General features: G+C 42.3%; 1 protein-coding gene across 1 annotated transcript in view; it reads right to left on the reverse strand.

The window, feature by feature from the left end:
- The window catches only part of zgc:112980 (uncharacterized protein LOC503706 homolog), a 53,320-nt gene extending 39,859 nt beyond the window's left edge, over window positions 1-13,461 (reverse strand). The window contains exons 1-7 of the mRNA XM_046337994.1: window positions 13,289-13,461; window positions 11,628-11,737; window positions 3,148-3,280; window positions 2,617-2,710; window positions 2,002-2,103; window positions 1,770-1,818; window positions 1,472-1,640 (exon numbers count right to left, since the gene is read on the reverse strand). Coding sequence (XP_046193950.1) covers window positions 1,472-1,640; window positions 1,770-1,818; window positions 2,002-2,103; window positions 2,617-2,710; window positions 3,148-3,280; window positions 11,628-11,724 — 644 coding nt within the window. The 5' untranslated portion in view covers window positions 11,725-11,737; window positions 13,289-13,461. The remainder of the gene's footprint in view (window positions 1-1,471; window positions 1,641-1,769; window positions 1,819-2,001; window positions 2,104-2,616; window positions 2,711-3,147; window positions 3,281-11,627; window positions 11,738-13,288) is intronic.
- Window positions 13,462-13,928: the final 467 nt, after the last annotated feature.

The raw sequence follows: 13,928 nt of genomic DNA on the forward strand, positions 1-13,928 counted from the left end.
TGCTCCCCAGTCCAACATGGTAATACTCCCCAGTCCAACATGGTAATACTCCCCAGTCCAACATGGTAATACTCCCCAGTCCCCAGTCCAACATGGTAATACTCCCCAGTCCCCAGTCCAACATGGTAATACTCCCCAGTCCCCAGTCCAACATGGTAATACTCCCCAGTCCCCAGTCCAACATGGTAATACTCCCCAGTCCAACATGGTAATACTCCCCAGTCCAACATGGTAATACTCCCCAGTCCAACATGGTAATACTCCCCAGTCCAACATGGTAATACTCCCCAGTCCAACATGGTAATACTCCCCAGTCCAACATGGTAATACTCCCCAGTCCAACATGGTAATACTCCCCAGTCCAACATGGTAATACTCCCCAGTCCAACATGGTAATACTCCCCAGTCCAACATGGTGATACTCCCCCCAACATGTCCCCAGTCCAACATGGTAATACTCCCCAGTCCCCAGTCCAACATGGTAATACTCCCCAGTCCAACATGGTAATACTCCCCAGTCCAACATGGTAATACTCCCCAGTCCAACATGGTAATACTCCCCAGTCCCCAGTCCAACATGATAATACTCCCCAGTCCAACATGGTAATACTCCCCAGTCCAACATGGTAATACTCCCCAGTCCAACATGGTAATACTCCCCAGTCCAACATGGTAATACTCCCCAGTCCAACATGGTAATACTCCCCAGTCCAACATGGTAATACTCCCCAGTCCCCAGTCCAACATGATAATACTCCCCAGTCCCCAGTCCAACATGGTAATACTCCCCAGTCCCCAGTCCAACATGGTAATACTCCCCAGTCCAACATGATAATACTCCCCAGTCCAACATGGTAATACTCCCCAGTCCAACATGGTAATACTCCCAACATGGTAATACTCCCCAGTCCCCAGTCCAACATGGTAATACTCCCCAGTCCAACATGGTAATACTCCCCAGTCCAACATGGTAATACTCCCCAGTCCAACATGGTAATACTCCCCAGTCCCCAGTCCAACATGGTAATACTCCCCAGTCCAACATGGTAATACTCCCCAGTCCAACATGATAATACTCCCCAGTCCCCAGTCCAACATGGTAATACTCCCCAGTCCAACATGGTAATACTCCCCAGTCCAACATGGTAATACTCCCCAGTCCAACATGGTAATACTCCCCAGTCCAACATGGTAATACTCCCCAGTCCAACATGGTAATACTCCCCAGTCCAACATGGTAATACTCCCCAGTCCCCAGTCCAACATGATAATACTCCCCAGTCCAACATGGTAATACTCCCCAGTCCAACATGATAATACTCCCCAGTCCAACATGGTAATACTCCCCAGTCCAACATGATAATACTCCCCAGTCCAACATAGTCCCCCTTATTACTCCCCTTGGTAATAATCCCCAAAGTAATAATCCCCATAGTAACAAGATATTAACGATGGAACAAGGGAGTCTTACTCGTAGACCAGTAGCAGCAGGTGATTTGATTGGCAGTTCCCGCATTCCAAACGATTGGCTGTGTGGCAGTGACAGGCACATTGTACAGCCAATCCCCTCACAGCCACGCCCCTCTGGAAGGAGGCGTACTCCTTGGACAACTCCTCCTCCAACTGCAGCAGTAAGGACTCTACACACACAGAACACAGACAAATGACTTAAATGTAAATGTAATGGGTGGACATTGTGTGTGTGTAGTAATGGATGGACATTGTGCGTGTGTGTGCGTGTGTTCGTGTGTGTGTGTGTCTCTGTGTACCTGCCAGTCGGAGGTCGCTGTCGATCTCTAGCAGGTTGAAGTTAAACATCTGCAGAAAGTTAAATGAGAATTTAGACAGACAGACAGACAGACGCACAGACAGACAGACACACAGACAGACAGACACACAGACACACAGGCAGGCAGGCAGACAGACAGACAGGAGAGTAAAGGTTAAACTGACCTGAAGGTTAAAGGTTAAACTGACCTGAAGGTTAAAGGTTAAACTGACCTGAAGGTATCCCAGAACCACCTTGTCTCTCTTGTTGCTCCAGAACACACTCCTCTTATGGGCGTTGCAGTGGCACACTCCTGACACAGTCCACACAGAACACTGCAGCACACACACAGACACAGACACAGACACAGACACAGACACAGACACACACACACAGACACAGACACACACACACACACACACACACACACACACACACACACACACACACACACACACACACACACACACACACACACACACACACACACAAGAAAAGCTCTCGGTCAGCCAACTGTAATGAACATCACGTCTCTCTGACAGCTCTACAGAGTTCACCTTCACATCTCTCACACAGCTCTACAGAGTTCACCTTCACGTCTCCCTCACACAGCTCCACAGAGTTCACCTTCACGTCTCCCTCACAGCTCTACAGAGTTTACCTTCACGTCTCTCTGACAGCTCTACAGAGTTTACCTTCACGTCTCTCTGACAGCTCTACAGAGTTTACCTTCACGTCTCCCTCACAGCTCTACAGAGTTTACCTTCACGTCTCTCTGACAGCTCTACAGAGTTTACCTTCACGTCTCTCTGACAGCTCTACAGAGTTTACCTTCACGTCTCGCTCACCTCCGAGGCGACCTTGTCACAGACGTAACAGAAGCACTGGTGACAGAAGAGCTGGTTGGATTCTATTGGTCCTCCTACATCACTGTCTGTTGGTCTGGAGGAGAGGAGACAGACTGATGTTAGAAAGCAGAGAAGTGTGTGTGTGTTTCTCTCACGTGAAAGTGTGTGTCTCTCACGTGAAAGTGTGTCTCTCTCACGTGAAGGTGTGTGTGTCTCTCTCACGTGAAGGTGTGTGTGTCTCTCTCACGTGAAGGTGTGTGTGTCTCTCTCACGTGAAGGTGTGTGTGTCTCTCTCACGTGAAGGTGTGTGTGTCTCTCTCACGTGAAGGTGTGTGTGTCTCTCTCACGCGAAGGTGTGTGTGTCTCTCTCACGTGAAGGTGTGTGTGTCTCTCTCACGTGAAGGTGTGTGTGTGTGTGTGTCTCTCATGTGAAGGTGTGTGTGTGTCTCTCTCACGTGAAGGTGTGTGTCTCTCACGTGAAGTGTGTGTGTGTGTGTGTGTCTCTCACGTGAAGATGTGCGCGTGACTCACGTGAAGGTGTGCGCGGTACAGTCATAGCGTGCGTGAGGCAGCACCTCTCCTCTCTGACAGAAGGTAACGACCAGGTCCTCTTCTCCTTCAGGATCATGTGACCTGCTGCAGTTAGACTGATCTACTGGGTATACTATATACACAGGGGATACAGAGACCACAGGGGTTTAGACTGATCTACTGGGTATACTATATACACAGGGGATACAGAGACCACAGGGGTTTAGACTGATCTACTGGGTATACTATATACACAGGGGATACAGAGACCACAGGGGTTTAGACTGATCTACTGGGTATACTATATACACAGGGGATACAGAGACCACAGGGGTTTAGACTGATCTACTGGGTATACTATATACACAGGGGATACAGAGACCACAGGGGTTTAGACTGATCTACTGGGTATACTATATACACAGGGGATACAGAGACCACAGGGGTTTAGACTGATCTACTGGGTATACTATATACACAGGGGATACAGAGACCACAGGGGTTTAGACTGATCTACTGGATATACTATATACACAGGGGATACAGAGACCACAGACTGGTATACTATATACACAGGGGATACAGAGACCACAGGGGTTTAGACTGATCTACTGGGTATACTATATACACAGGGGATACAGAGACCACAGGGGTTTAGACTGATCTACTGGGTATACTATATACACACAGAGGGGATACAGAGACCACAGGGGTTTAGACTGATCTACTGGGTATACTATATACACAGGGGATACAGAGACCACAGGGGTTTAGACTGATCTACTGGGTATACTATATACACAGGGGATACAGAGACCACAGGGGTTTAGACTGATCTACTGGGTATACTATATACACAGGGGATACAGAGACCACAGGGGATACAGAGACCACAGGGGTTTAGACTGATCTACTGGGTATACTATATACACAGGGGATACAGAGACCACAGGGGTTTAGACTGATCTACTGGGTATACTATATACACAGGGGATACAGAGACCACAGGGGATACAGAGACCACAGGGGTTTAGACTGATCTACTGGGTATACTATATACACAGGGGATACAGAGACCACAGGGGTTTAGACTGATCTACTGGGTATACTATATACACAGGGGATACAGAGACCACAGGGGTTTAGACTGATCTACTGGGTATACTATATACACAGGGGATACAGAGACCACAGGGGTTTAGACTGATCTACTGGGTATACTATATACACAGGGGATACAGAGACCACAGGGGTTTAGACTGATCTACTGGGTATACTATATACACAGGGGATACAGAGACCACAGGGGTTTAGACTGATCTACTGGGTATACTATATACACAGGGGATACAGAGACCACAGGGGTTTAGACTGATCTACTGGGTATACTATATACACAGGGGATACAGAGACCACAGGGGTTTAGACTGATCTACTGGGTATACTATATACACAGGGGATACAGAGACCACAGGGGTTTAGACTGATCTACTGGGTATACTATATACACAGGGGATACAGAGACCACAGGGGTTTAGACTGATCTACTGGGATCTATACTATATACACAGGGGATACAGAGACCACAGGGGTTTAGACTGATCTACTGGGTATACTATATACACAGGGGATACAGAGACCACAGGGGTTTAGACTGATCTACTGGGTATACTATATACACAGGGGATACAGAGACCACAGGGGTTTAGACTGATCTACTGGGTATACTATATACACAGGGGATACAGAGACCACAGGGGTTTAGACTGATCTACTGGGTATACTATATACACAGGGGATACAGAGACCACAGGGGTTTAGACTGATCTACTGGGTATACTATATACACAGGGGATACAGAGACCACAGGGGTTTAGACTGATCTACTGGGTATACTATATACACAGGGGATACAGAGACCACAGGGGTTTAGACTGATCTACTGGGTATACTATATACAGGGGATACAGAGACCACAGGGGATACAGAGACCACAGGGGTTTAGACTGATCTACTGGGTATACTATATACACAGGGGATACAGAGACCACAGGGGTTTAGACTGATCTACTGGGTATACTATATACACAGGGGATACAGAGACCACAGGGGATACAGAGACCACAGGGGTTTAGACTGATCTACTGGGTATACTATATACACAGGGGATACAGAGACCACAGGGGTTTAGACTGATCTACTGGGTATACTATATACACAGGGGATACAGAGACCACAGGGGATACAGAGACCACAGGGGTTTAGACTGATCTACTGGGTATACTATATACACAGGGGATACAGAGACCACAGGGGTTTAGACTGATCTACTGGGTATACTATATACACAGGGGATACAGAGACCACAGGGGTTTAGACTGATCTACTGGGTATACTATATACACAGGGGATACAGAGACCACAGGGGTTTAGACTGATCTACTGGGTATACTATATACACAGGGGATACAGAGACCACAGGGGTTTAGACTGATCTACTGGGTATACTATATACACAGGGGATACAGAGACCACAGGGGTTTAGACTGATCTACTGGGTATACTATATACACAGGGGATACAGAGACCACAGGGGTTTAGACTGATCTACTGGGTATACTATATACACAGGGGATACAGAGACCACAGGGGTTTAGACTGATCTACTGGGTATACTATATACACAGGGGATACAGAGACCACAGGGGTTTAGACTGATCTACTGGGTATACTATATACACAGGGGATACAGAGTCCACAGGGGTTTAGACTGATCTACTGGGTATACTATATACACAGGGGATACAGAGACCACAGGGGTTTAGACTGATCTACTGGGTATACTATATACACAGGGGATACAGAGACCACAGGGGTTTAGACTGATCTACTGGGTATACTATATACACAGGGGATACAGAGACCACAGGGGTTTAGACTGATCTACTGGGTATACTATATACACAGGGGATACAGAGACCACAGGGGTTTAGACTGATCTACTGGGTATACTATATACACAGGGGATACAGAGACCACAGGGGTTTAGACTGATCTACTGGGTATACTATATACACAGGGGATACAGAGACCACAGGGGTTTAGACTGATCTACTGGGTATACTATATACACAGGGGATACAGAGACCACAGGGGTTTAGACTGATCTACTGGGTATACTATATACACAGGGGATACAGAGACCACAGGGGTTTAGACTGATCTACTGGGTATACTATATACACAGGGGATACAGAGACCACAGGGGTTTAGACTGATCTACTGGGTATACTATATACACAGGGGATACAGAGACCACAGGGGTTTAGACTGATCTACTGGGTATACTATATACACAGGGGATACAGAGACCACAGGGGTTTAGACTGATCTACTGGGTATACTATATACACAGGGGATACAGAGACCACAGGGGTTTAGACTGATCTACTGGGTATACTATATACACAGGGGATACAGAGACCACAGGGGTTTAGACTGATCTACTGGGTATACTATATACACAGGGGATACAGAGACCACAGGGGTTTAGACTGATCTACTGGGTATACTATATACACAGGGGATACAGAGACCACAGGGGTTTAGACTGATCTACTGGGTATACTATATACACAGGGGATACAGAGACCACAGGGGTTTAGACTGATCTACTGGGTATACTATATACACAGGGGATACAGAGACCACAGGGGTTTAGACTGATCTACTGGGTATACTATATACACAGGGGATACAGAGACCACAGGGGTTTAGACTGATCTACTGGGTATACTATATACACAGGGGATACAGAGACCACAGGGGTTTAGACTGATCTACTGGGTATACTATATACACAGGGGATACAGAGACCACAGGGGTTTAGACTGATCTACTGGGTATACTATATACACAGGGGATACAGAGACCACAGGGGTTTAGACTGATCTACTGGGTATACTATATACACAGGGGATACAGAGACCACAGGGGTTTAGACTGATCTACTGGGTATACTATATACACAGGGGATACAGAGACCACAGGGGTTTAGACTGATCTACTGGGTATACTATATACACAGGGGATACAGAGACCACAGGGGTTTAGACTGATCTACTGGGTATACTATATACACAGGGGATACAGAGACCACAGGGGTTTAGACTGATCTACTGGGTATACTACCGCCCCGTAGCACTCACTTCCGTCATCATGAAGTGCTTTGAGAGACTAGTCAAGGACCATATCACCTCCACCCTACCTGACACCCTAGACCCACTCCAATTTGCTTACCGCCCAAATAGGTCCACAGACGATGCAATCTCAACCACACTGCACACTGCCCTAACCCACCTGGACAAGAGGAATACCTATGTGAGAATGCTGTTCATCGACTACAGCTCGGCATTCAACACCATAGTACCCTCCAAGCTCGTCATCAAGCTCGAGCTGGGTCTCGACCCCGCCCTGTGCAACTGGGTACTGGACTTCCTGACGGGCCGCCCCCAGGTGGTGAGGGTAGGCAACAACATCTCCTCCCCGCTGATCCTCAACACGGGGGCCCCACAAGGGTGCGTTCTGAGCCCTCTCCTGTACTCCCTGTTCACCCACGACTGCGTGGCCACGCACGCCTACTCAATCATCAAGTTTGCGGACGACACAACAGTGGTAGGCTTGATTACCAACAACGACGAGACGGCCTACAGGGAGGAGGTGAGGGCCCTCGGAGTGTGGTGTCAGGAAAATAACCTCACACTCAACGTCAACAAAACTAAGGAGATGATTGTGGACTTCAGGAAACAGCAGAGGGAACACCCCTATCCACATCGATGGAACAGTAGTGGAGAGGGTAGCTAGTTTTAAGTTCCTCGGCATACACATCACAGACAAACTGAATTGGTCCACTCACACTGACAGCGTCGTGAAGAAGCGCAGCAGCGCCTATTCAACCTCAGGAGGCTGAAGAAATTCGGCTTGTCACCAAAAGCACTCTCAAACTTCTACAGATGCACAATCGAGAGCATCCTGGCGGGCTGTATCACCGCCTGGTACGGCAACTGCTCCGCCCTCAACCGTAAGGCTCTCCAGAGGGTAGTGAGGACTGCACAACGCAGGGGGCAAACTACCTGCCCTCCAGGACACCTACACCACCCGTTGTTACAGGAAGGCCATAAAGATCATCAAGGACATCAACCACCCGAACCACTGCCTGTTCACCCCGCTATCATCCAGAAGGCGAGGTCAGTACAGGTGCATCAAAGCTGGGACCGAGAGACTGAAAAACAGCTTCTATCTCAAGGCCATCAGACTGTTAAACAGCCACCACTAACACTGAGTGGCTGCTGCCAACACACTGTCATCGACACTGACCCAACTCCAGCCATTTTAATAATGGGAATTGATGGGAAATGATGTAAATATATCACTAGCCACTTTAAACAATGCTACCTTATATAATGTTACTTACCCTACATTATTCATCTCATATGCATATGTATATACTGTACTCTACAACATCGACTGCATCCTTATGTAACACATGTATCACTAGCCACTTTAACTATGCCACTTTGTTTACTTTGTCTACACACTCATCTCATATGTATATACTGTACTCGATACCATCTACTGTATGCTGCTCTGTACCATCACTCATTCATATATCCTTATGTACATGTTCCTTATCCCCTTACACTGTGTATAAGACAGTAGTTTTGGAATTGTTAGTTAGATTACTTGTTGGTTATCACTGCATTGTCGGAACTAGAAGCACAAGCATTTCGCTACACTCGCACTAACATCTGCTAACCATGTGTATGTGACAAATAAAATTTGATTTGATTTGATTTGATTTGGGTATACTATATACACAGGGGATACAGAGACCACAGGGGATACAGAGACCACAGGGGTTTAGACTGATCTACTGGGTATACTATATACACAGGGGATACAGAGACCACAGGGGTTTAGACTGATCTACTGGGTATACTATATACACAGGGGATACAGAGACCACAGGGGTTTAGACTGATCTACTGGGTATACTATATACACAGGGGATACAGAGACCACAGGGGATACACTAGACTGATCTACTGGGTATACTATATACACAGGGGATACAGAGACCACAGGGGATACAGAGACCACAGGGGTTTAGACTGATCTACTGGGTATACTATATACACAGGGGATACAGAGACCACAGGGGTTTAGACTGATCTACTGGGTATACTATATACACAGGGGATACAGAGACCACAGGGGTTTAGACTGATCTACTGGGTATACTATATACACAGGGGATACAGAGACCACAGGGGTTTAGACTGATCTACTGGGTATACTATATACACAGGGGATACAGAGACCACAGGGGTTTAGACTGATCTACTGGATATACTATATACACAGGGGATACAGAGACCACAGGGGTTTAGACTGATCTACTGGGTATACTATATACACAGGGAATACAGAGACCACAGGGGATACACCATATAGATGATATAGATATAGATGATATAGATATATATTGCGTTGATGATATAGATGTAGATGATATAGATAATATAGATATATGGCATCGATTATATAGATGTAGATAATATAGATAATATAGATATAGATATATGGTATCGATGATATAGATATAGATGATATAGATATATGGTATCGATTATATAGATGATATAGATATATATGGCATCAATTATATAGATGTAGATGATATAGATATATATGGCATTGATTATATAGATGTAGATGATATAGATGATATAGATATATATGGCATTGATTATATAGATGTAGATGATATAGATGTAGATGATATAGCTGATATAGATATATATGGCATCGATTATATAGATGTAGATGATATAGATAATATAGATATAGATATATGGTATCGATGATATAGATATAGATGATATAGATATATATGTTATCGATGATATAGATATAGGTGATATAGATCTAGACGGTATCGATGATATAGATATAGATGATATAGCTATATATGGTATTGATGACATAGATATAGATGACATAGATATAGATGACATAGATATAGATGGTATCGATGATATAGATATAGATGGTATCGATGATATAGATGATATAGATATATATGTTATCGATGATATAGATATAGATGATATAGATCTAGACGGTATCGATAATATAGATATAGATATATATGGTATTGATGACATAGATATAGATGACATAGATATAGATGACATAGATATAGATGGTATCGATGATATAGATATAGATGGTATCGATGATATAGATATAGCTGATATAGATATAGATGGTATCGATGATATAGATGATATAGATATAGATGGTATCGATGATATAGATATAGATGATATAGATCTAGACGGTATCGATGATATAGATATAGATGATATAGATATGAGGTATTGATTATATAGATATAGATGGCATCGATATAGATGGCATCGATGATATAGATATAGATGATATAGATATAGATGGTATCGATGATATAGATATAGGTGATATAGATATAGATGGTATCGATGATATAGATATAGATGACATAGATATAGATGACATAGCTATAGATGGTATCGATGATATAGATATAGATGATATAGATGATATAGATGGTATCGATGATATCGATATAGATGGTATCGATGATATAGATATAGATGATATAGATGGTATCGATGATATAGATATAGATGATATAGATATAGATGGTATCGATGATATCGATATAGCTGATATAGATATAGATGGTATCGATGATATAGATATAACTGATATAGATATAGATGGTATCGATGATATAGCTGATATAGATATAGATAGTATATAGCTGATATAGATATAGATGATATAGATATAGATGATATAGATATAGATGGTATAGATATAGATGATATAGATATAGATGATATAGATATAGATGATATAGATATAGATGATATAGATATAGATGATATAGATATAGATGATATAGATATCGATGATATAGATATCGATGATATAGATATAGATGGTATAGATATAGCTGATATAGATATAGCTGATATAGATATAGATGATATAGATGATATAGATGATATAGATATAGCTGATATAGATATAGCTGATATAGATATAGCTGATATAGATATAGATGATATAGATAATATAGCTGATATAGATATAGCTGATATAGATACAGATGTAGATGATATAGATATAGATGATATAGATGGTATATAGCTGATATAGATATAGATGATATAGATATAGATGATATAGATATAGATATAGATGATATAGATGGTATATAGCTGATATAGATATAGATGATATAGATACAGAAAGCACTGGACTAAAGTTCACTGGATTTTAGGAAGTGCTGACGTGGTTATCTTGAGTCCTCTCCTTTCACTTCCCTGTTCTTTCCCCTTTTATCTTCCTACAAACTGTTTTTGTCTTACCGTTGTTCTGGATGTCTTCGACGATGTAGACCGATTCGTTGATGGACACATCATCATCATCATCACTGAGAATGATAACCACGTCTTCTGGATTCATGTCTCCAAACAACCTGCAAAATATATTTATAGAAACCACCAGCACTGTATATCCTTCACTATAAACCACACTGCACTGTATATCCTTCACTATAAACCACACACTGCATTATATATCCTTCACTATAAACCACACTGCATTATATATCCTTCACTATAAACTACACTGCATTATATATCCTTCACTATAAACCCCACACTGCATTATATATCCTTCACTATAAACCCCACACTGCATTATATATCCTTCACTATAAACCCCACACTGCATTATATATCCTTCACTATAAACCCCACACTGCATTATATATCCTTCACTATAAACCACACTGCATTGTATATCCTTCACTATAAACCACACTGCATTATATATCCTTCACTATAAACCACACTGCATTATATATCCTTCACTATAAACCACACTGCATTGTATATCCTTCACTATAAACCCCACACTGCATTACATATCCTTCACTATAAACCCCACACTGCATTATATATCCTTCACTATAAACCACACTGCATTGTATATCCTTCACTATAAACCACACTGCATTATATATCCTTCACTATAAACCACACACTGCATTATATATCCTTCACTATAAACCACACTGCATTATATATCCTTCACTATAAACCACACTGCATTATATATCCTTCACTATAAACCCCACACTGCATTATATATCCTTCACTATAAACCACACACTGCATTATATATTCTTCACTATAAACCACACTGCACTGTATATCCTTCACTATAAACCACACTGCACTGTATATCCTTCACTATAAACCACACTGCATTATATATCCTTCACTATAAACCACACTGCATTATATATCCTTCACTATAAACCACACTGCATTATATATCCTTCACTATAAACCACACTGCACTGTATATCCTTCACTATAAACCACACTGCACTGTATATCCTTCACTATAAACCACACTGCATTATATATCCTTCACTATAAACCACACTGCATTATATATCCTTCACTATAAACCACACTGCACTGTATATCCTTCACTATAAACCACACTGCATTATATATCCTTCACTATAAACCACACTGCATTATATATCCTTCACTATAAACCACACTGCATTATATATCCTTCAATATAAACCACACTGCACTGTATATCCTTCACTATAAACCCCACACTGCATTATATATCCTTCACTATAAACCCCACACTGCATTATATATCCTTCACTATAAACCACACACTGCTTCAACTTCAATGATCTGTAAACAACTAGTTTAATGTCACTAGTTAGGGGGGGAAACAAACTATTACTTTCAATTCTGAATGGTGGAGATAAATAGATAATAATAATAATAATAATAATAATAAATAATAATAATAAATAATAATAATTGATGAAGGTGCACAGAGGCTAATATCTAACCAACTAACTCAGCCTCGACACACAACCCAAAACACACAACTTTGACCAGAGAAAACACATGTTTATTTTCATACGGTCTCTGACTGTAGTTAAAGGAGTATCAAAAGCGGATGTGACTAGTTAGATAATTAAAGTTACCTTTGCTTGAAAAGTGGATCACTTCTTAGTTGACAATACGGCTTATAAAGAGTGAGAAACCCGACACCGTTAGATGTAATATATATATAAGGAGTAAATTAATTAAAAGTAGTTTATCCTTCTCACGACTTCTGTTTTCCTGTTGAATTTATTTTTTCGCGCCAGGTTCCGGAAACCCCAGACCGGACGTGACGGATAAGGCGCGTCACCTTGGCGACCGGCCGAGAAGCGTTCCCTAGTTACCGCGGCAACAACGTTAAAAATGTGGATTTTCGTCGTCAAAAAAAAAAATGTATTCAACTTTTTTGGTCTTCATTTAAAGTTCGGTTTTAAGCACTTTGATTAAGGTTTAAGGTTTAAGCGGGGTTATGACTTTGTGACAGTAGTAAAGAGTGACTACCCAGACGAAAAGGGTTTAATCATAGAAATATAATGAATAGAACGGCGGTCCCCAACGAGCACATAGGGGGCAAAGCAGGAAGTGTACCCATCAATATGTGCTGGGATTTGTTGATTTGACTGGCTCTTAAATGTACACAGAGAGCTAACATTAATATGTCTCCCGGTTCAAAGTGGAGGAGGGATTGACTTCATCACTACTTGTATTTGTGAGCAGTATTGACATGTTGAATCCACCGAG

The sequence above is a fragment of the Oncorhynchus gorbuscha genome, unplaced genomic scaffold (genome assembly GCF_021184085.1).
Source record: "Oncorhynchus gorbuscha isolate QuinsamMale2020 ecotype Even-year unplaced genomic scaffold, OgorEven_v1.0 Un_scaffold_1662, whole genome shotgun sequence".
NCBI lineage: Eukaryota > Metazoa > Chordata > Actinopteri > Salmoniformes > Salmonidae > Oncorhynchus > Oncorhynchus gorbuscha.